Source organism: Eurosta solidaginis, chromosome 4 (genome assembly GCF_040869045.1).
Source record: "Eurosta solidaginis isolate ZX-2024a chromosome 4, ASM4086904v1, whole genome shotgun sequence".
Lineage (NCBI taxonomy): Eukaryota > Metazoa > Arthropoda > Insecta > Diptera > Tephritidae > Eurosta > Eurosta solidaginis.
In genome coordinates, this window is record NC_090322.1 from 161,754,661 (window position 1) to 161,778,989 (window position 24,329).

At 35.9% G+C, this 24,329-nt stretch overlaps 1 protein-coding gene and 1 pseudogene across 1 annotated transcript; both read left to right on the forward strand.

Annotated features, from left to right (window-relative positions):
- Positions 1-17,199: 17,199 nt before the first annotated feature.
- On the forward strand, positions 17,200-19,218 carry LOC137248720 (gustatory receptor for bitter taste 66a-like; annotated as a pseudogene).
- An 839-nt stretch (positions 19,219-20,057) lies between these two features.
- LOC137248721 (gustatory receptor for bitter taste 66a-like) lies at positions 20,058-21,024 on the forward strand. Its single transcript, XM_067779626.1, has 5 exons — positions 20,058-20,082; positions 20,135-20,292; positions 20,385-20,570; positions 20,657-20,746; positions 20,863-21,024. The coding sequence occupies exons 1-5, from the start codon at positions 20,058-20,060 to the stop codon at positions 21,022-21,024; spliced, it is 621 nt and encodes a 206-aa protein (XP_067635727.1).
- Positions 21,025-24,329: the final 3,305 nt, after the last annotated feature.

Sequence of the window (24,329 nt, forward strand, 5' to 3'; positions counted from 1 at the left end):
AGCAATGTAGCGTTAACGGTATGCATTTGTGTGGTATTTAGTGAGATTATTACAAAACGTTCTAATACATTCATATAAGTACAAGGTGATGAAATGCAATAAACATTTTTGTGGCAGGTGCACACATTTTATTTTCCAGACTTACGGAATACTCAAACAACACAATAAGAGCGCTGTATAAGAAAAGCCTTGTGCACTGACTTCAGTACGAGGTTCTTCGAGTGTAGCACCCTCTTTCTCTTTAAAAATCCTACCCACTAGTGATAAGCCTCCTACAGTCTGTGCGCTTATACGTACACGGAACCGCATTTAAAACTACTTTCAGCAAGGGTGATCGCTTCGTATGCTCAAGGTCAAAATTCCCACAAATGTAATAGATAGCCATACTAGAGTTCGGCCAGTGATTGAAATTCAAAAACTACAGATGGCACTATACCCTTTCTTTCCTTTTCTTTCGTTGTTGTTGTTTTAGCGATAAGGATACTCCATGAAGGCCTTGGGGAGTGCTATCGATGTTGATGGTCCTTTGCCGTATGCAGATCCAGTACGTTCCGATACCAAGCCCGACCATCTGAGTTTGTCAATCATTTTATCATAGCAGGAGTGGGCTTTTACTCATTTTCAGAGAGTGTATGTATGTATAGTGGCAAGCACAACCATGCAAAATTTCAGGACGATATCTTCAATGGCTGTTGATTTATGGCTTGCCAAACCGTTTTGTTCTTCTTGTCACAAAGTCAAACCACGTATCAAATTGCATCACTTTATTATTTATTATTTCTCATCCTAAAACAAACCGACATATCAAGTTTTATCAATTTATCTATCTTCGAAAACCACATTGCGGCCTTCTACCTCCTACATCAATGAGGAGTTCAGGGTCGCCAAAGCCTCGGCTGTTAATGAAATGGGATTCGCCACGGCTAGGTGAGGTTGAAAATTGGGTTGGTGAAGCTATATATTGCGCTGGCAAACCCTTGAAAAGGTTGCGCTACCCAACCCCCAGAATATATTTGTCATTTTAATCGTCTCTTAAGACAGGCATATCTGCCGCGGGTATATTCTAAGCCCTCTAACCCGCTGGCGCTCCTTTTCTTTAGTCTCCTCTTCTCCTATATGTTTAGGTAAATCTTTTATTTACTTATCTTTCCGTTGATCCCATTTTCTTTTGTTTGCTTTCCTTTCCTTTCTATTCCCTCCTTCTACTTTCCTTCCTTTTTCTTTCCTCTCCCATCCTTTTCTCTCTAATTATAGACTCGTCTTACATATCTGCTGATCGCATCCCTACTGTCTCTTCTGCAATTCATGTTGTTGATGATACTGTCAGGCAGTACGACAGCAAGATATTCCTCTACACTACTTCGCTATGGCGGAAAATAATGTGACGTGTATCGACCATACTTCCTCAATATAAACAATTCGAGTTTTCGACCTTCCCTATTCTGTGAAGATAATAACGGTATAATTCGACCTTTCGTGTGGCCACCTTAACCATGGGATCAGTTCGAGAATTAATGCCATGTATAAATCTTCTGCTGTACCACTCTGTCAACATCATCTATACGCACTTCTGATCCAATGTCCTATATTCCTTTTCTCTCCTCAGCAAAACGATGTATCGCTAAAGTTTTCGCAACGACCAGAACGGCTTTAGAGGGAACCGTTGGCAGTAACTTTAAGTCGAACATACGCAGCTGTAAATGGTTCAGCATACTAAATGTACATACTGACGCACTGAGAAGGAAATAGAAATTTAAATGTTAGCACCTCACTCCATTGATGCCTCTATATAGACAGTTAAAAGTTAGGTATAGATCTGAACATACTTTGTATTACATATATCAAAATTTTCTCGAATTTGGTATCCTTTATCCTAAAAACCCTACATTTGACCCATTCGACGAAAATCTCAAGCATTAATTTATCTAACTCTTAAGCTTGAAGTGCCTATGCAGAGGGAGAGGGAATGCCACTGGCATTGGGAGTGAGAGAGGGAATGGGTGTGAGAGTGGATGTGAGGGTGGTAGTGGAACTGGGATTGGCAGTGGGAATGGGATCTGGAGTTGGAGAGGGAAATGGAGTGGGATTGGAATTCGGAGAGGAAGTTGGAGTTGGCGTGTGAGTGGAATTGATAGTGGGAGAGTATGAACAGGAGTAGGATTTTGAAGGGGAAAGGGGTTCAGGAGTTGGGGAGAGATAAATAGAATAAGATATGGGTAAATATAAGAACAAACAAGTAAGGAAGGCTAAGTTCGGGTGTAACCGAACATTACATACTCAGCTGAGAGCTTTAGAGACAAAATAAGGGAAAATCACCATTTAGCAAAATGAAGCTAGGGTAACCCTGGAATGTGTTTGTATGACATGTGTATCAAATGAAAGGTGTTAGTGATTATTTAAAACGTAGTGGGCCTTATTTCTATAGGTGGACATCGCTATAAGGGTGGACCAGGGGTGACTCTAGAATGTGTTTGTACGATATGGCTATCAAATTAAAGGTATTAATGAGGGTTTTAAAAGGGAGTGGCCCGTAGTTGTATATGTGAAGGCGTTTTCGAGATATCGACCAAAATGTGGATCAGGGTGACCCAGAACATCATCTGTCGGGTACCGCTAATTTATTTATATATGTAATACCACGAACAGTATTCCTGCCAATATTCCAAGGGCGTTTGATTTCGCCCAGCAGAACTTTTGTCATTTTCTTCTACTTAATATGTTAGGTGTCACACCCATTTTACAAAGTTTTTTCTAAAGTTATATTTTGCGTCATTAAACCAATCCAATTACCATGTTTCATCTCTTTTTTCATATTTGGTACAGAATTATGGCATTTTTTTCATTTTTCGTAATTTTCGATAATGGAAAAGTGGGCGTGGTCATAGTCGGACTTCAGCCATATTTTATACCAAGATAAAGTTACTTCAGATAAGTACGTGAACTAAGTTTAGTTAAGATATATCGTTTTTTGCGCAAGTTATCGTGTTAACGGCCGAGCGGAAAACTGGGCGTGGCTTCAACCGATTTCACCCTTTTTCACAGAAAACAGTTATCGTCATAGATTCTATGGCCCTACCAAATTTCACAAGAATTGGTAAATTTTTGTTCGACTTATGGCATTAAAAGTATTCTAGACGAATTAAACGAAAAAGGGTGGAGTTACGCCCATTTTGAAATTTTCTTTTATCTTTGTATTTTGTTTCACCATATCATTACTGGAGTCGAATGTTGACATAATTTACTTTTATGCTGTAAAGATATTAAATTTTTTGTTAAAATTTGACTTTAAAAAAATTTTTTTTTTAAAGTGGGCGTGTTCGTCATCCGATTCCGCAAATTTTTATTCAGAACACATATAGTAATAGGAGTAATGTCCCTGCCAAATTTCATCATGATGTCTTCAACGACTGCCAAATTACAGCTTGCAAAACTTTGAAATTACCTTCTTTTAAAAGTGGGCGGTGCCACGCCCATTGTCCAAAGTTTTTCCAATTTTCTATACCGCGTCATAAGGTCAACCCACCTACTAAGTTTCATCGCTTTAGCCGTCTTTGGTAATGAATTATTTCACTTTTTCGGTTTTTCGAAATTTTTGATATCGAAAAAGTGGGCGTGGTTATAGCCCGATTTAGTTCATTTTAAATAGCGATCTGAGATGAGCGCCCAGAAACCTACGTACCTAATTTCACCAAGATACCTCAAAATTTACTCAAGTTATCGTGTTTACGGACGGACGGACTTGGCTAAATAAATTTCTTTTTTCGCCCAGATCATTTTGATATATAGAAGTCTATATCTATCTCGATTAGTAGATGCCGTTACGGATTACCGTTATGCGAACAAAATTAATATACTCTGTGAGCTCTGCTCAGCTGAGTATGAAAAGGAGGTAATGTAGAAAATAATGGTATAGAGAGTGAAGACTGGAAACAGGGAATCTTTTTTAAGGGCAAGTAATTCAGTTTTCCGGCCAGCTGAGTACGCTAGTCAGTTATATTTTTGTTATCTTTTATTGATTGTATAACAACTTGTAAAAAATCTTTTACAATTTCTAGCTTAATGCTAGTAGAAGTCGTCTCTCCACCCAGAGTATGTATAAGAGATTTGATAACTTTTGAACCAACTTGTAAGTATTCTAGTATCAGATGATACGTAAGTATATTTGTGTGTGCGTGTGTGTGTGTGTGTGTGTGTACCATAAAACCAACTCTATGCAAGGAGGCTTAATGAGAAGCAAACTACATTCCTACGGTTTCCATGGGGTACGCCTCTTGCCAAACAAAACGATCGCTAGTGACGTTCTTGTAAACACTCTTACTTAATGTACCTACCCTCTTCCCGTCACACTTCAAATAACAAATCACAAATACACTGTTGCTACGCGTTTACGGGTGGGCGTAACCCTGTTTGTGGGTACTTTTATCCTGAAAACTTCTAGTACTACCCACACATTTATGCATTCTTCTTCTTCCTACTGTACCTCATTCAGCTTTTGTCGTTTATCATTACAACCACTTTCAGCGTTACATCGTTTGGCGCTGATGAAATAAGATTATTTATTGCTAAATTCTCTCATTCTCCAAAGTATCCATCCCATAGGCGTTAAGTTTTTCCTTTACATACGTTCGCTAGTTCGTTTGTTAAACTTCATCGTGCATTTGCTTTTCGAGGATATCATACATTGTTATTGGAGGCATTGTTGTCGCAAATAACATAAATAACAATACATCATATTGTAAAATTCTCATATAATATTACATAACCTAACAAAAAAAAATACAAATACCCGACGAACACAATGCCAATGACAACAAATTATTGATATCTTTTAATATTCGATAAGAGAAAAAAGGAAAAGCCATTTTGCGTAAAAACGTGGTTGAAAAAAGGGCATCCGCTTGTAAAAAATTGTTGGCTCAAGCGATTAAGCTAGCGCGCATTTTTGTTGTTTGGCCAATTTAAATTAATGATTGTTGATTTCCGATATCACGTTCAATACTTAATTTGACAAAAGTGGCACATGCAAGCGTAAATATCCAACGACTTGTTTTTTAATTTATGAGAATTTTGTAATTGCGTGAGCTTTTGTTTGAGATTTATCAAGCTTAACGTTTTCAGTTGTTGCTAAAAAAATTTCAAATGTTCATTGTGATACCGTCATAAGCGGCCAAAGATCACTCGCTATTTCTGCCTGAATAGAACAAAGAGATATGGGAATAAAGAATCAAAGTCAGTCAGAATGGTCTGAAACTCCCCGCACTCACACCGTTCACGACATTGAGTAAAACCACGAGCTCGGTTAAGATTGGGATGGACCTTTTTCGAGCCATTCGAAAACAAACGGGACTTCAGACAAGGCGACTGGTTTTTGTGCGATTTCTTTAATAAAGTGCTAGAGAAAATAATTATAGCACCAGAACTAAACCGTGATAGTACAGCAAACGTGCTGTGAATTCTGCCTTCTCTGGACAAGATAAAAAAGCAAAAAAAAAAAGAAGATCTTGCGGTAAATGAGCACAAAATGAAGTGCTTGCTATCATCCCAGAAGTAATCGGCGTATTCGCGTTTGGCATCCACGTCACAGTTGATGGATTTGAATACAAAACTATGAAGGATTTCGTCTATTTGGGAGCCAGCATTAACAGCAAAAACAATGTCAGCTTAGAAATCAAACGGAGAATAACTCTTGTCAACATGTGATAATTTGAACTGAGTAGGTAATTTAAAAGTAAAGTCCTCTCTCGATGAATCAAAATTACGCAATTAAAGTTGCTCATCATACCTGTACTGGTGTATGGCTCGGAATGATGGACAGTGTAGAGGGCAGATGAGATGGCAAAGTTTTACGGTAGATTTATGGTCCTGCTCGTGATGCCAACGGAGCGTATCTAAGGAGGTTTAATGATAAGCTGTTTGAGTTTTACGCAGATATGAGGATGATGTAGCGTATTAAAATCCAAAGGCTTCGCTGGCTAGCTCATGTATTGCGAATGGATGAAGACGCTTCGGCCAAGAAAGTATTTCAGCCAACGCCATCACTTGGAAGAAAAGAGACGGAAGAGATCTCCACTGTGTTGTTGAAGGCAGGTGGAGGAAGACTTGAACTTCCCAGGTGCTCCGAATTATCGTCAGTTATGCCGAGATGGGTATAGCTGGCGTGACTTTTTATGAAACGGTCAAAATCGCTTTAGTGAGTGCACTGAACTAGAAGTTGTAGGAAATCGCAAAGATGAGGCATTGTGTTTTAATTAAAAATTGACAAAACAGTTAATTAAAGAAGAAAAAACAGTTGTTCATACTGTCAAAATCAAGCTTTTACTGATAGATTGTATTAAATACAAGCAGATGAAATACAAAAATACAAAAGGTCAAATATGCAAATATATCAAAATTGCACATTTAATAAATCATACATATTTGTAATTATTAAACTACCCTTCCATTGAGATAGGCATTACCTTCGATAAAAAATTAGGTTAAAGTAAATATAATTAGTTTATTGTATTGCAGGTAGTGTTGTTCCGATACGAGTAACTACGAGTACAAACTCAAATATTCGACTACTTCGTACATGTACCTTCTTAGTAATCGAGTACGTGGGCATAGTATCGAGGTATTAATTACTCTAGTCAAATAACATCTTTTGTATTTTCCGAAATTTTGCTCTGACAATCCTCTCTAAATTGTATCTTAATCATGAGGTCCCAATAATCAATACTTTGGGAATTTTTAGAAGAAATCGCCATTTTTAATTGGAGCTAAATCATTTTGTCGCTTTTCTCAGTTGCTCAAAAATTCAATACAGAAGTCCTCCGGAATAATTTCCGAGTCGTCTTCATGATTTTGCTTATCGTAAGGATCCGGTTTTCGAGTTTCAAAGTTTATTTCGCCCTTAAAATTAGAAGTATTGGTTCTTAATGTAAAAATGTATCAATAAATTATACTCACAATAAGTGTTGCCAGGTGATGAAAAAAAAGAGGCTAGATTGGAAAAAAAAAAGGTTAGAAAAGGCTAAATTTAGAAAAAAGGAAGCTAAAAAAAGGCCAGACATTTTTCTTGGCAAATTCATTAAATTTTTTTTATATTTTAGTTTAGATATTTGTAAATAAAAACCTATAAAACCAACTTAAACATAACTTCTTGTTACAAAACATATCAGACACATTTTACTTGACTAGCACATGGAATTACTTTACATGATTGTATATGTGTATATACATAAAAAAATATTACAAACTAATTATTTATATAAAATGTTCCTCGTCTGAAGAATTAGAAGAGCTTAAGTCTGCATATAAAGTTTGGCTATTTACCATAGATATGAGATCATCGGTAATTTCAAAATCATTACAACATTTAGATAAGCGTTTTTAGTTTGTTCCTTAATTTAGTTTTCAGAATTTTCATGCCACTAAAAATTCTTTCAACCTCCGCGTTACTGAGTGGTAATACTAAAAAACTAAATATGAATTCGATAAGTTCTAAAAAAGGAGGTTCGTTTAGTGCATTTTTATATTCTCGGACTTCCGACCAAAATTCCATGGTGGAGTGTACATTTTTCCATTGTATAGTTATAAGTTTTCGCCACTGCAGCTCTATTAATGCTATTTGACTTGAAGAATAACTATACTTCTCTTTTTCAAAGTAAGAAAATACATCTGGCTTTGAAACTTTCAACGAATTTTCAGCAGAAAAAAAATTAATCTCTTGTAGAGAACTCATATTGTTAGGTATGCGTTGCCGTAACTGGGTTATCAACTCAATTAAAAATAGTTGACAGTTTTTACGAATATTTTTTTGTATTTCGTCATTAATACTGCCCTCATTCAACTTGGATCTTATATATTCCTCGAAATCGTATGAAAAATATGGTGTTGTAATGAAATACGGGGTAAGAGGCGACGACAGAGGATCAAAATCCTCGGAATACAGCAAAACTTGTTGACAGTAAGTGGAAATCAACGTTTTTAGATCAGAAAATAACTTCGTAGGGTCAGCCGAATTACTTTCAAATGATTTATTCACTTTTTGAACTTCATTCAGTATTGGCTTTAAAAATATAAGATATGCCATGTTTGCATCCGTGTATAAATCATATAAAATTTTGGCTTTATGACAGCTTTCTTTTAAAGACGTAATCCAAAAATGTGTTTTCAGTTCAATCCACTGATCGAAAATACGTTTAACTGCTGTTTCAATGGATAGCCACCGTGTATCGCAGGCTCTAACTAATTTGTACGGCTCATGGCCATCGTTAATTAAAGAAAAAATTTGCTTTTAACTATTTTGCCTAGAAGCACATTTCGAAAACCAATTATAACTCTCGGAAATTAAAAATTCAATATCATTAGGGATGTACTTAGAAGCACTGGATACGGCTAGCTGAATCGAGTGACATATGCATGGCATTAAAATTATATTTTTATTATGATTTTTTAGAAGCGCAATGACACCTTTGTTTATCCACACCATTGTGCTGGCATTGTCTGTACCTAGCCCTATTAGTTTGTTTATATCGAGATTACATTCTTGAAGCATTTTTAGAATAGCATCTACTATACCCTCTGCAGTAGAATTCGACAATTCTACTAATCTAAGAAATGTGTTAATAAAACGCTTCGTACTTGCACTATAATATCGTATCACTATACCCAGTTGCTTGTTAGTTGAAATATCGGTGGATTCATCTATAATTAAACTAAATTGTGCACTTCCAATATCTTCGAGTAAATTTTTTGTGAAGTAGGGGGGCAAGACATTGGTTATTAAGACACTGCACTTTGTTCTTCCTAGTTGCAAGTTGCTCGCAATAGCGCTATCCAAAAATGTACTTTTCTGCATCATAGTTAAATGATCGACGGAACGAATTGAAGTGTGAATTGCAATGTGGATTGCGTTGCGTAAATCGGCTCGTTTGGTATCGACGATTATTCTTGCCGTTTTGAAGGGGACCATTGGTTGCCATCCAGTTTTAAATGGCGCTAATGCGTCTATGTGCTTATTTCTGTTCGCATGTGAAATAAGGTCAGAAAGTTTCGGCTGTAATTTGCATAGGCAATATTTGCAACTTAAGGAGTTATCCCTTAAAATGAGCCACTGGCTGAACCTTTTGTCACTTAGCCAACTTTGTCGTATTTTTTGTTTATAAAGCCTGAAATTTTTTAAGAGCATAAATGCATATACATAAATATATATTGAAAACAACGGCAATGTTTGATGTTACCAATTATTCACATACATTTTCTTTTTGTTACGAGGTTCTTCATCTTCCTATTTGAAACTATCGCTGTCACTTGATGTCTCACTTTGGTGACAGTAATCTCGTTTGGATTTGCTGTAATAATAATTATAATATAATAGTAAAGTAAAATTTGAAAGAATTACATGCATACATACGTGCTAAATGGGCAGGATTCAGCTGTTTCATTGGCAGGCGCTCCATTACTGCTGGCTGCTCTTTGTAAAACCGAATTCGGAAGCCTTTTTAAATATCTATATTGAATTAATAAAAACGATAATTTAATTGCACTAAAATTAGTCAAATATAAGTATTTAACTTACCTTTCCATTTTTTCTCCAGCAGCTTGACACAAATCGAAATAAACGAACGTATATACATATGTATGATTATATTTCGCCGAAAGCAAAACGTCAACATTGTCACAGGGTTGCTACGAATAACTAAAGATTAGAACACATTCCAGGCGGTGCTTATGTACAAGGTGTTCACAGGAACTATTGAAATTATTTTATTTTAGAAATTATTAAAAATACATTCGGAGTAAAAAAGGCTAGAAAAAAGTCACGAAGCTAAATCCAAAATTTCGAGGCTAAAGGCAAAAAAAAGAGGCTAAATCTAGCCTCGAAAAGGCTAACCTGGCAACACTGCTCACAATATGCTCTTTCAACTGAGATAACTGTTTTGCTCGCATCCCTTTTATTCTCCAAGATTCAGCACATTCATTTTTCTGGCACAACAAAAGTTTTAAAAACTGATCTAATTTTTTGTTAACACAGCTATACAAATAAATTCAAAGTAGTTGGATCTCGTAATGCGGCTCATGTTTTCTGTGCCTTTTTATGCGCTGAGTCCGAATACACTATAAGAATTGTCCCAACTGGTCATGGAATGGCCTTCACTTCAAAAGACGTAAAAAAATTACTGCAGGCCAATTCCATTGGCCGACCCGGGTTCAGAGTATCACAATACTTGGGAAAACATCCGTGGCTGTGACTCATAGAAAGTATGTAAATGAAAAAAGTTACACATTAAATTAAATCTCATATGCACTAATGTGTTTTTATCTAAGATATTATTGCAAACTTAGAACTAGTTCTCATTTTCGGAATCAGAATCTTCTGAAATGTTGGGTTCGGGTAAAGCGCCATGAATGTCACTGTTGCCCTAAATTTTTTATAAAAAGAATGATATTCTTTTAGTATAACCAGTTTTTCGCACATTTTTCTCAAGTCTTTTAGTACTGCCTCGGCGATAGGCAACGCTTTCGAATAAACCGGTTTGCCTTCAATTAAAAAACGACGACATTTCTTTCGGATAGCGTTGCTATAGCATAGTAATTATCAGCAAAGTAGTGCCGAACACACTATTTTAATTATTATAGAAATGATTAAATATTTAAAATAATTAAAATTATTAATAAATATGAGTACGAATGTTTGCTATTCTTACTTTTTTTCAAAAATTGTTGAGCCATATCAACGAATGTGTCATACAAACAGGAACAGCATTACTTTGTTGCCAGCCAGAAACATGAATATGCCACATTAATTTTTCTAGCCCAACTTTATGTGATTGAATTATACATTCATGCAAACGGTATTGCAAATTATTTGGGTTTCCAGCTAAGGTAGGAAGCTGTAGATTTAAGTAGAACCTAAAGAATCTATAAGGTAATCCAACGAAGCTTCTAACACTAAATCGTAAAATTTGCACATTCATGATTCTGCCTAGCGAGCGACGATATATTATTAAAATTTTACTTTACGTTCACCATAATCCAACGGTTTCATAAAAAAGCATCATGCATACTTATTTGAAAAATCGTTTCATTTGCGAGGTTTCCATGGTTATGAGGCCATTGCGAGTTAGAGAAAGGTGCTTTAATAAGTGACGGATTAATTTGTATAAGTTTTACTGAGCTTTTTGATAGGTACGGTACAATAATGTATTGAGTACTTTCCCTCGATACTTACTTTGGTATCGATTAAAATTATCGATCCTTTTAAATGAGTAGAGCCGGTATTGTACCGCGGGTTTACCATTTTTATGGGTAAATACTAGGAAAATACCCGGAATATTCCTTTTTTGTATCCTTTTTGGATATTTAAAAATCATTTGGATCGAGGCTGCTTGGAATGACAATTCAGCAATTAAATTTATACGTCATTTGATATTAAAAAAATTCGTTTTGATTTTAAACAAACCACCCAGCGAACACTCGAAGTCAACAATTAGTCCAAACCTTGGACCGTTTGCACTCGTTATGAACTTATTTAGAAGCCTAAAGTGAATGCTATATAACTTTTAGCACTCTCATTTTTGACTTTAACATATCTAAGTCTTATACAGGCCTCCTTCCGATATCATATATGAGCCTTATTGGCCTCATATACTGCTAATTTTGAGTTCTTTAATGGCACTACTTCCGGTATTTTGGGAAGAATTTTTGACACATATCCGAAGCGGAAAACATAGGGGAGAAAATTGTTGTGATAAAACTCCCATGAGGATAAGATAGAAATGAAAAAGGTATTAGTTGAATAAATTTTTTATTTAGAATAAATTATCGCAGAAAAATTTCTGAGCTTTTATTCCTGAGCTGCTTAGTTTACTAATTTTAATACTTTTCATTTGTTCATAATTTCATCAAATTGGAGTCATGAAAAACTCTTAGGTGATAGCATTTTTGAGGCTGATATTTTTCACATATTTCGGACCAATATTGAACTCCTAAACTGTAAGCGCTTCATGAATGTTTATACGGTACACATATGCTCATAATTCAAGAATACGAAACGAGTCCAAACTATGAGGGCAATGTAGGAATCATAAAAGCGTCGAAAAGCATAGGAGGATAAAAGAAAATTTAATTTTGGCTTTTATTTAACGACCTAAAACCTCCTAACCTAGCATGCAAAAATTACAATTTTTCAGATATTTATGTTCGCTAAAGCGAGTTTGATATTTATACTTTGTTACGGCAATTTTTCAAAATGAATTACATTTGTACATTATTGTTACACCTGCTATTCTTTTTTTTTGAATAACGACGTTCTTCTGCTCATGGACGCTTCTCGACATTTTAATGTGACCGCAAAGCTACCATGCTCTATCCTGGGCTGTCGAACTATATATGCCCCAAATAAGCGCTGAAGATGCCTAATAAATAGGCCAAATAGGTGTCATAAAATTAGAGTTTATTAGAGTTAAAAATGAAGCAGAGTGTAATATGAGCTGTTTAAAAACCTTTTAAGAATCATGTCGGACTCTTATTTTGGCTCAAAAGATATACGTTAATAGGCCCATACAAGACGACCATTGCAAGAAGAGAAATACATTGGCCTCCTAAATGAGCTCATAACGACTGTAAACGCTCCAATTCAGATATTTGCCCGACTCTTTTTTGACTTAAATTGTTTGCTGGGTAAACATAAATTTTTGCAACGACATTATTGGCTAAAGATTTTTGAAAAACGCTGGATTATAGATTACAACTAATTAAACCGATAGCGTAATGGATAACTACCCACCAATATATTATAAATCGGATACATTTTGGATTGAATTTGTCTGTTTGTTTGTATTATTTTTACCCTTCTTTTGGGTAAATATTTGGGCACTTACCCATTTTTACCATATATCTATAACCAATTTACGGGTATTTACCATTTCGGTATTTACCCCTTTCCCATCTGTATATACTCGTATGAGTGCTGGTTAGAGATATACGCCGCCGATAAACGCCGCCGATCAAAATATCGGCGCGGCGGCGGCGGCGTCCGGCGCGGTACTATATTTATACCTTTCATGAAAATGAAATGGTATATTAATTTCGTCACGAAACCGAAAATTGTAAGTCCTTAAAGGAAAATAGATAGACCCACCATTAAGTATACCGAAATAATCAGGTTGAAGAGCTGAGTTGATTTAGCCATGTCCGTCTGTCCGTCTGTCCGTCTGTCTGTTTGTATGCAAACTAGTCCCTCAATTTTTGAGATATCTTGATAAAATTTGGTGAGCGGGTGTATTTGGGTGTCCGATTAGACATTTGTCGGAACCGACCGGATCGGACCACTATAGCATATATCCTCCATACAACCGATTTTTCAGAAAAAGAGGATTTTTGTAATATCTTACCCAATTTAACAGATTGAAGCTTCAAACTTCACCATGTACTTTCGTATATTGCACATATTGTTGCCTGAAAAAATTGATGAGATCGGTTGTATATATAGTATATATCCCCCACAACCGATTGTTCAGATAAGGAACTTTTCGTAATTACTGCCCCATTCTAAGAGCTAGAGGCTTAAAATTTCAACGAATGCTTAGGTATATAGCATATATTGTTGTCTGAAAAAATCATAAAGATCGGTGGTATATATAGTATATATATGGTGGTATATATAGTATATATATATAGTATATATATATATATATTTGGCAAATTTTAGCCCCATTTTAACAGCTAGAAGCTTCAAATTTCACCGAATACTTACGTATATAGCATATATTGTTGTCTGAAAAAATCATAGAGATCGGTTGTATATATAGTATATATCTCATACAACCGATTGTTCAGATAAGAAACTTTTCGAAATTTCTACCCCATTTTAACAGCTATAAGCTTCAAATTTCACCGATTGCTTACGTATATAGCATATATTGTTGTCTGAAAAAATCATAGAGATCGGTTGTATATATAGTATATATCTCATACAACCGATTGTTCAGATAAGAAACTTTTCGCAATTTCTACCCCATTTTAACAGCTATAAGCTTCAAATTTCACCGATTGCTTACGTATATAGCATATATTGTTGTCTGAAAAAATCATAGAGATCGGTTGTATATATAGTATATATCTCATACAACCGATTGTTCAGATAAGAAACTTTTCGCAATTTCTACCCCATTTTAACAGCTAGAAGCTTCAAATTTCACCAAATGCTTACGTATATAGCATATATTGTTGTCTGAAAAAATCATAGAGATCGGTGGTATATATAGTATATATCTCATACAACCGATTGTTCAGATAAGAAACTTTGCGCAATTTCTGCCCCGTTTTAACAGCTAGAAGCTTCAAATTTCACAAAATGCTTACGGATATAGCATATATTGTTGTCTGAAAAAATTATAGAGATCGGTGGTATATATATTATACACTTCATACAAGCTGTCATTTTTGCCCCTTTTTTACGGCTAGAAGCTTCAAAATTCATCAAATTTTATCAAATAGTTACGTTTACGTCATATATTTTTGAAATACCTGATTCGTAGTCATAGTTTTTACATGCGGACCACAAAAAACGTGAAGCTTTGCATCCTCACACAGATTACCTACCTATTTTTATACCTTTCATGAAAATGAAATGGTATATTAATTTCGTCACGAAACCGAAAATTGTAAGTCCTTAAAAGAAAATAGATAGACCCACCATTAAGTATACCGAAATAATCAGGTTGAAGAGCTGAGTTGATTTAGCCATGTCCGTCTGTCCGTCTGTCTGTTTGTATGCAAACTAGTCCCTCAATTTTTGAGATATCTTGATAAAATTTGGTGAGCGGGTGTATTTGGGTGTCCGATTAGACATTTGTCGGAACCGACCGGATCGGACCACTATAGCATATATCCTCCATACAACCGATTTTTCAGAAAAAGAGGATTTTTGTAATATCTTACCCAGTTTAACAGATTGAAGCTTCAAACTTCACCATATACTTTCGTATATTGCACATATTGTTGCCTGAAAAAATTGATGAGATCGGTCGTATATATAGTATATATCCCCCACAACCGATTGTTCAGATAAGGAACTTTTCGTAACTACTGCCCCATTTTAAGAGCTAGAGGCTTCAAATTTCAACGAATGTTTAGGTATATAGCATATATTGTTGTCTGAAAAAATCATAAAGATCGGTGGTATATATAGTATATATATGGTGGTATATATAGTATATATATATATTTTCGCAAATTTTAGCCCCATTTTAACAGCTAGAAGCTTCAAATTTCACCGAATACTTACGTATATAGCATATATTGTTGTCTGAAAAAATCGTAGAGATCGGTTGTTTATATAGTATATATCTCATACAACCGATTGTTCAGATAAGAAACTTTTCGCATTTTCTACCCCATTTTAACAGCTATAAGCTTCAAATTTCACCGATTGCTTACGTATATAGCATATATTGTTGTCTGAAAAAATCGTAGAGATCGGTTGTTTATATAGTATATATCTCATACAACCGATTGTTCAGATAAGAAACTTTTCGCAATTTCTACCCCATTTTAACAGCTAGAAGCTTCAAATTTCACCAAATGCTTACGTATATAGCATATATTGTTGTCTGAAAAAATCATAGAGATCGGTGGTATATATATTATATATAAGGAAGCCGAAGACGCAGGATATACGTGGAATGACATCACAAGAACTGCACCTAACAGAATAAGATTTAAGTCGGTGGTCGAGGCCTATGCTCCAATAGGAGTTGAGGAGGATGATGATGATGATGTGTAAGTGAACCTTTTAAATTCCACTGATTGTCTAATTTTTTACCAGAGGGAAATCCAGGGTTGGTTGAATGATATACGTGGCCTCTAAGTTTCCCCAATTCAATTATCAACCTGATCCAAATTTAAATTCAAAACTTTCGCGGAGTGTTTTACCGCTACTACCACAACAAGAACAGCAGGATTTGAGTATCCTACCCAGCAAAAATTTTAAGTTGTCTACAAAATTAAGATCCGATTCCTCAATTTCCAAAAAGTGGTGCCTTCTCAGTAGCAAAAGCTACACACTGACGAGCTGATCTGAGCTTACTTGCAAGTCCTTGCAGAATATATAATGAAAAAAGGTTCCAATAGGTGGAAAGCATGCAAAATTATTGATGGTGGTTTTATCGCTGCCTGAACTTTAATTACAACTTTCGGAATTTAAACTGGAAATGATGAGTTTGAATTATAATTTGCTGAATATGAATTATAACTTTCTAAAATTAAACTAGAAAAATTGTAGACGTATTAAATTTCAAAACGTATAATGATATAAACCATGTACTATAGAACTAAATAATACAAAAATTAAGAAATCTGGGACCTAACAATAAAGAAATAAGCTTTCAAAACTAAGAAGGTGTAAATCCTGTACGAGAACTTTAAACTAAGGAACTTGATGTTTTAATAATTACTAACAACAAACTAAGTTGATAAGGAGCCTAAGAGGCTTAAAATCAGAGAATTTACATACCTGCTAACTCAGAAATGTAAGCTCTCGGACCAACTTGCAGAACTGCAGGCGATCTTTTTAACTTAGAGTCAAGTGAATATTTCTCACAAATGTATGAGCTTAGCCCCTAATCAGTAAAGACCTAAACACCCCACGGTGTTACTATTTGGCACCAGGCTTTGATTTCGTCATACTGCCGCGGATACGGCTGTGTTCTCAGGTGACGTATTTCATCATAGTGCTTACGGAGATGACCCCTTAAGCCCATGGGTTGTCTAGTTTCATCAATCACATGCCCAGGTTTCTGGGTATTCAACAGAAACTGTTTGGTTAGCATTTAATTTCTCTCCCTTATGGGGAGTACTCTCGCCTCATTATGTAGATGGTATTCTAGGGACATAAGAAGACAGCCCGTAGCGGTTCTGAGGGCAGTATTTTGGCAGGCCTGTATTTTCTTCCAGTGAGTAACCTTTAGGCTTGGAGACTATATCGGGGACGCGTATCATGCAATCGGCCGACCAATTGCTTTGTAAGTGGTAATGAGCGTTTCTTTATCTTTACCCCAAGTTCTGCCGGAAAGAGATTTGAGGATTTTATTACGGCTCTGAATTTTCGGTACAATTGCGGCTGCATGCTCTCCAAAATGTAAATCCTGATCGAACGTCACACGCAAGATTTTAGGGTGTAAGACAGTCGGTAACGTGGTGCCATCTACGTGGATGCTCAAAGTGGCCGACATTTGGCGCGTTCAAGTTGCAAATAAGGTCGCCGATGATTTGGTTGGTGAAAATGTGAGGTTTCGCGAGGCGAGCAAACTGGAGTTTCTATGCAGCTACATGCTGAGGTAAGGATTGGAAACTGGGTCTCTTCAACCATCCAAATAATAGTATTGGGGTAAACGATTATTACCTCCATGAAAAGCTTCTCAGTAAATGCTCATATGCCTTACAGTTGCCGTTCGGAAACGGCATAAAACATAGAGGCCCAGTAACGCGAATTTGTAGAAAAAATTAAAAACAAGCACGAAGCAAATTGGAAGAGAAGCTCGGTCTAAATCTCTTCGTAGGTATATCGCGCCTTGTATTTATTAACTCAAATATGAGGCTGTCCCATGTTTCACAGCCGAGCACATCTATAACGGTGACGGGCAGAGGACTGTATAAAATTAGAATTTTTAAACTAACCAAATATATTCTTTGAATTTAGCACAGTGTTAAATTAATTTACATTAATCATACAAGTTTCTACAATCGTTTCAGTTACTAATTACTCGTTTGGCACCTAACTGTCATTTAGTGTCCACCCATTTGTGTATTAACAAGTTAACTTACGAACTTGTGACATCGTATATTTGCGTAAAGTATATAAATATATATAACTGATGAATACAAAGACTATGCCAGAAATCAAACAGGAGTACTCAGATAAATTTCTAAAAAATTTTAAAATAATTTTTTGTATTACTAAACTTTGTGGTCGGCCACCGTGGTGTGATGGTAGTGTGCTCCGCCTATCACACCGTACGCCCTGGGTTCAACTCCCGGGCAAAGCAGCATCAAAATTTTAGAAAATAAGGTTTTTCAATTAGAAGAAATTTTTTCTAAGCGGGGTCGCCCCTCGGCAGTGACTGGCAAGCGCTCCCAGTGTATTTCTGCCATGAAAAGCTCTCAGTGAAAACTCATCTGCCTTGCAGATGCCGTTCGGGGTCGGCATAAAACATGTAGGTCCCGTCCGGCCAATTTGTAGGGAAAATCAAGAGGAGCACGACGCAAATTGGAAGAGAAGCTCGGCCTTAGATCTCTTCGGAGGTTATAGCGCCTTACATTTATTTTTTTTTTTAAACTTTGTGGTATTTATCCGTATGATTTGCAAAAGTTTTACTATCAAAGCGTATTACAAGGATCACAAATTGGAAGCTGCATAGTAATAGTAGTAAAGAGCCTTATGTTTATGCTCTTTAATTTGATGATTTTTGTCATGCGTGACGGAGATGCGGTTTTAAGTAAGAGGAATTAAAAAAAAAAAACCTAATCAAAATGTGTTATCTTTTTTTACAAATTCCTATCCTTACAGATCCTCTATATATTTTCGTCAATCTTGTATTCACTTACATATCACCCGTGATGTTGATGACCGATCAAATATACCGCTTTAATCAACGTAAACTTCCCGAGCTCTTCGAACGTATCGATTATGTAGATGAAGGCTTAAGAAATTTTGGATTACGAATTGATAATAATCGCGTAAAATTTCGCATATGGTTATTGAGTTTTGAAACATATTTATTTGTAGCTTCAATTTGGTTGGAAAATGAGCGAACAATATGTTTGGCTTTACTTTGGATTTTTGCTTTTATACCAATATGTTATAATACATTGGAAAAGATTTGGTTTGCTGGCATATTATTGGGTTTGAGAGATCGCTTCGAAACGATCAACATAGCATTGGAAACGATTGCTGATAATCATGAGAAAAAGTTAGCGCAGCGGCAGAAACAAAAGCACTTTTATGATGATGCAGTTGAAGGACAGTTGAAGCTGACACTGGACGGTAGTGAGATTAGCGGTGAATGTAAGGGAATAAAAATTTTATTAAGTCTAGGCAAAAATCCAAGAGCTAAGGCATGCAGAGGAATGACAATTGAGAAGTTTACAATAAATGAAAAAATAAAAAAAGATTTGGCAGCAGTTTTGATAAAAAGGTTTAAATTAATGAGAAGCACCATTCTATACTTTTAATGAAATCTTATTGTGGGTGTTGGAAAATTGCATGCCACAAATTTTTAAGAAGTATCTATAATAAAAATGGCGGCTTGACTCATTCCGATAATTTTTTTTTTGTTACGGTATGGCTTAGAAAAAAAATTTTGAAAAGTAGGCGATGCCACGCCACTATTAAGAAAAACTTAAATTCGCTTAATATCCGCAATTATTTGAAGAACATATTAAATATTTGGTTTAAAGATTGAAATGGGAATGGGAATGGCAGTGGTAGTAGGAGGGAGAGTGGGAATGGGAACGCGAATTGGAGATAACTAGAAAAGGGATGGACAATAAGCGTTTATTTCGATTACTTATACTTACTCGCTTCTTGACCTATTTCGAAATTGTTTTTTCTGTTTCGTTTGCTACGATTGGCGGATGGAAATTTTTTTTTTTTTTTTTTTTTTTGAAAAGATGCCTTTGCACTGATATGAATGTTGGAGATTCGAGTTCAATGCTCAGCTCCCGAAAATCTAGCTGATGAAGAAGTGAAATTCAGAAACATGTCCTAGTCATCACCGCCGTTTGTAATCTTTACAATTTTTCTCTAATATCAATAACAAAAACCATTGTATAAAGCAATATGAGCAAAGCTCGCTAATTAAATACATATGAAAAGTCGTAAATTGGCCTTATGATTATTTGAAGTGGTCAATTGATCTTTTGGTCATGTGAAGTTTTCATAACGTCAATTGATCTTTTGGCCCATGACCTTATGTCACCTCATCTTGATGGTTCAGCACTTCAATTGAACCTAGACTTCAATACCATGAAAGCTTAGAAAATTTATAGTTATAAACTTGTTTTTTTGAAAAATGTACCACCCGAAATCTAAAGAAAGTATATATATATAATTTTGAAAGTAAACTCTCCAACTTTATTTTAATTCGAGAGAGTTTCATAAGTTTATGTCAGCTGCACGATAGTACTTGTCAAATTGCAAAATCTCTCAATGAACTTTGGTCATATCCACTACTGGTTTTAATGGCTTATGGTTTTGTAAGCGTAACTTCACAACTTTATTTCGTTTATTGCGGTACGCAAAGCCAAGTTAGTATAGCTAGAAAGTGTTTTAACTACTAAAATTTTAAACTTATTTTTCTTCTCTCTCTATCTCTCTTTCTCTTCTCACACACACACAGCATATACCTTTAATATTTCGTTCTGCTAAAGAAATTCCCATGTCAATTATTTGGCTGTTTTACATTTTTGGAAAATGCATTTCATTATTGTTTTTCAGTAGGAAAACAACGTTGGCTTCGCGCCGTACGGGAATTTGTCTTCATAGATGTGGCGTTGCTGCTGACACAAATGAAATCTATGAAATGGTGTGTAGTACCGATGCTGTTTTTTTCGTGTCATCCCTTTTTCGTGTATTTAACTTTTTTATTAAATATTATTCACTTAATTTTAGGTCAATCATTTGTCGTTAAAGCTCTTAAATCACGTCGTAAACTTTTCCGCATGTGGAATCTTTACGCTGGACATGGGTACTTTATATGCGGTACGCGCTTTTCCGCAGCAAATATTTGTTAACTATTTTGTTGTTGGCGTATTTTGTGGGTTTATATAGATGCAATTTATTTTTTATGTTTTGATTTTATGTGTCATTCTTTATAGGTTTGTGGCGCTATAACCAGTTATCTGATTATTCTCATACAATTCAATATGGCTGGGCAACAAGTGAAGGTTTCGCAGGAATTGGCTGCGTCTAATGAAACATCATCGATTGATTTGATAGGCGAAAATGTCACCCTTAATCCATTTAAGGCGGTAAAGTAATCGCATAGGAGGGAATAACGGAATTGCGTAAAATGGAGGAAATAAAGGTGTGTAACGGCATATCGAGCATTGCTCTTGTAGAACTTTATAGTTTTGGCTTGAAAATTTTAATATTACCCAACTAAATTTTAAAAGCTTTAAGGTTTCTGTTCGATTATTTGTCGGTAAAATTATTGTAATTTCAAACTAGTAGCCGCTATGGTAGTACACCTAATGCAAGAATATTAAGGAGGGGAATTGAAATGAAAGGAATGAAAAAAAAATAGTTATCGACGGTTTATCGATACGTTTTACATTTCTAGTTATCGGTGTTTAAGCGATTTGCAATCGAATGATTATGACTTTGTAAATGATAGAAAATGCTACAGTTACCGGTTTGCTATCAAAAAGCTGTCGATTTTTATCGAAAAAATATTAATTTTTAATCAAAATGTTATCGCTGTTTTATCGAGAAATTATAATTTTATTATCGAAAAAACGCCGATTAGTAATCAACATTTTATCGAAAAATTATCGATTTTTCATCTTAGTTATCGATTTGTTTTCAAGAATAATCGAGGTCATCAAATTTTCGATTACAGATCAATACTTTTTCCAGAACAAATCGATATTTTCCATTTCTTCGATTAGAATCGTAACTTTTCCAAAATAAAATCCATATTTCTATACTTTATCTATAGTCAGGTTAGTTTTCAAAAAGTTATCGATTTGTTATCGTAGTAATATCGCGTTTATCGATGTTTTACCGAGAAGTTGCCTAACTTTTATCAAAAAAATATAGATTTTCTATCGGAAAGTTCTAAATTTTTTTCAAAAAAATATCCATTTACTATCGATAGCTTACTCTATATAAAGAAAAAGAAAAAATGGAAAAAAGGAAATGAAAGGAAAAACAGAAGGTGTTTTCGAGCTGTTATAAATTGTTTATCGACAGCAAAGGTTGTCGGGAAGTTATCAGATCAATATCGTAATGAGAATGCACAGACAAGCTGCAAGTAGTCACTTACAAGCATTTCATTCGCGTGACAGTCGGCTAACCGCTAGTTCACAAACTTCTCAAACCGTTTATAAAGACATATAACTTAGAAGACACAGTTTGCATTTAACAGATCATAGCGGCGCAACCTACGATAAGAGAAGTATGTAACGCAAACACTTTGCGTGGACAGATGTTCCTACATCCTACATCTTACACAAACACGCCACTTTTTATCTGGAGGTGACCTCGGTAGCCCACTACCATTGGTGTATCCGGATATTGGGCGAAAAGGAACCCGCCTCACACCCTTTCCTTCTCCCAGGCACTGGTGTGGCTACCACCCCCGGGGACAGGCCACCAAATAAAATTATAGCTTCTTCACCCAATTGTCAACCTCATCTTCCTGTGGCGAATCCTGTATCTTTAGCAACCGAGGCTCTCATTACAAAAGCTCCTCATGGAACTAGGGGAAGTGGAGCGGAATGGCTTAGAATGTTCAGTGTGTTAATATTGAATCATTCCCGAGATGGACGGGCTTGCTACTACATTGGGTGTTTGCCAATCGATACATCCCTCACCCGTTCTGCTACCTGTCCACCATTTCCACCGGCAGCCGGACGCCATCCATCAATCCGACGGCTGTCACCTCTTCCAAGAATCAGACTTGGTTGCAGTTCCCCTCCACTATAACAACTAAATACAATTTTCCACCACGAAGTACCAGCAGTTATCAAGCAAAGAGCCAGCACACTTGCGCCTTGGCAACCACGCCACTGTTGGCAGCCACAATTATGCAATAGGAAAAGCCTTCGGTTTTTGGAACCAGCATCAACACAAGCAACAACATCAGCTCTGACATCCAGTGAATAATCATTACTAGATGAGGCGGTTCTGGGAGTGTTTAAGAAATAAGTGCTTAGAAAGATTTACGGAACTTGATGCGTTAGCGACGGGAAGTACCGAAGAAGATTTAATGGTGAGCTATACAAGCCTTACGCAGACACCAATTGTCCAAGACCAATTGTCGTCAGTTAGAAGAGCGGAGAAGCGACTGGGATGCCTTTGTTGGACACCCATGACCGTTTAAACGGTTAAGCGCCAATTGAGTAAGGAAGTAAGATTGACACCATCAATATCTTCGGAATTCCAAAGCAAATCTTACAGTAGACCACAAACTAGAGCTAAGTAGTTCCTGGGTGGCTTGTATGCGTATACTTGTACATATAAAGGATTGTAGTGATAAATTAGTAATGCTTACCCAACGCCATCCTGGGTGTGTAAGTAATTAATTTTTCGCTTTATAGAAGTCTATGTATGTTTTTGATCCTTTGTATATATGTGCGTACATATGGTTGTAGAAAACGTAAATGGGATATTAATTAAAATGCCAATTAAAATTTTTTACCAAATATATTTTGCAAAGCTTCACATCTTTATGGTTGCACATTAACAATGCTACAATTGTGCACATTTATGTTATGAGATGAATGAATTAAAATAAAAAATTGAAATTTGTGCATAACTTCATTTAGTACAATTTGCCCTAGCTGCTGTTCAACGCCTAAGCATATCCAAGTCTCTTGCAGTAAAGCAAGGCAAAGCGCGATCAGCCAACAACCCAAGTTAGCAAGCAACAAAAAAAAACAGCTAATTACACAAGCAATCATCAACATTATGCTGCTGCTGCTACTGCTGCTCTTCATTAACCCCCTTCACTCCCACATACATTGTCGATAAGATTTGGGGCGTGAATGAGTGCAGCTACAGCAGCAGATGTTGCGCATGGAATTGTGAGGCGGCATTAAACGCTGAGCAACAAAATTAGTTTGAATATGAATAGTCGAGCAGCCAGTTTGCAGTTAAAGGCGAGCGCGCCACCGTGAAATTATCTATGGCTTTGGCATTGATTGCATTTGCTAGTTGGCTAGGAACGTCGCTTGCGTGGCTGTTGCTGTAACTGTTTTACGTATGCGCCAATCAGCCCTTCTTCTACCCACAGCTCACATCTCTGGTGCTGATGTATATTACGCTTGAATTGTGCAAAAATGGCAAAGAATATTGTTTTTTTTTTAGCCTTGTTCATTTGAATGCTTTTACAAAAATATATTTTTTTTTTATTTGTTATGCCATACAGATACACGAAAACATTTTCAGAGGTATTGGTATGAGAGTTATTAAAACGCTTTAACTATGCCGTGTAAAATCAACTTTAAAATTTAAGTGTAGGTGATGCAAGTCTACATTAAACTAAAGGAAACAAAAAATTAGTAAAAATTTGTAAATGCAATTAAACCAGAAGATGCTTAGTAATTTACAGCAGTCATCC

What these genes read in the sequence shown, in the direction of transcription:
- LOC137248721 (XM_067779626.1), top strand. Translation starts at nt 20,058, where the DNA reads ATGTACCACCCGAAATCTAAAGAAA. An exon ending in ATTGCGGTACGCAAAGCCAA is followed by an intron (nt 20,293 to 20,384) that starts GTTAGTATAGCT and finishes ACACACACACAG; the next exon opens with CATATACCTTTAATATTTCG. An exon ending in CAAATGAAATCTATGAAATG is followed by an intron (nt 20,571 to 20,656) that starts GTGTGTAGTACC and finishes ACTTAATTTTAG; the next exon opens with GTCAATCATTTGTCGTTAAA.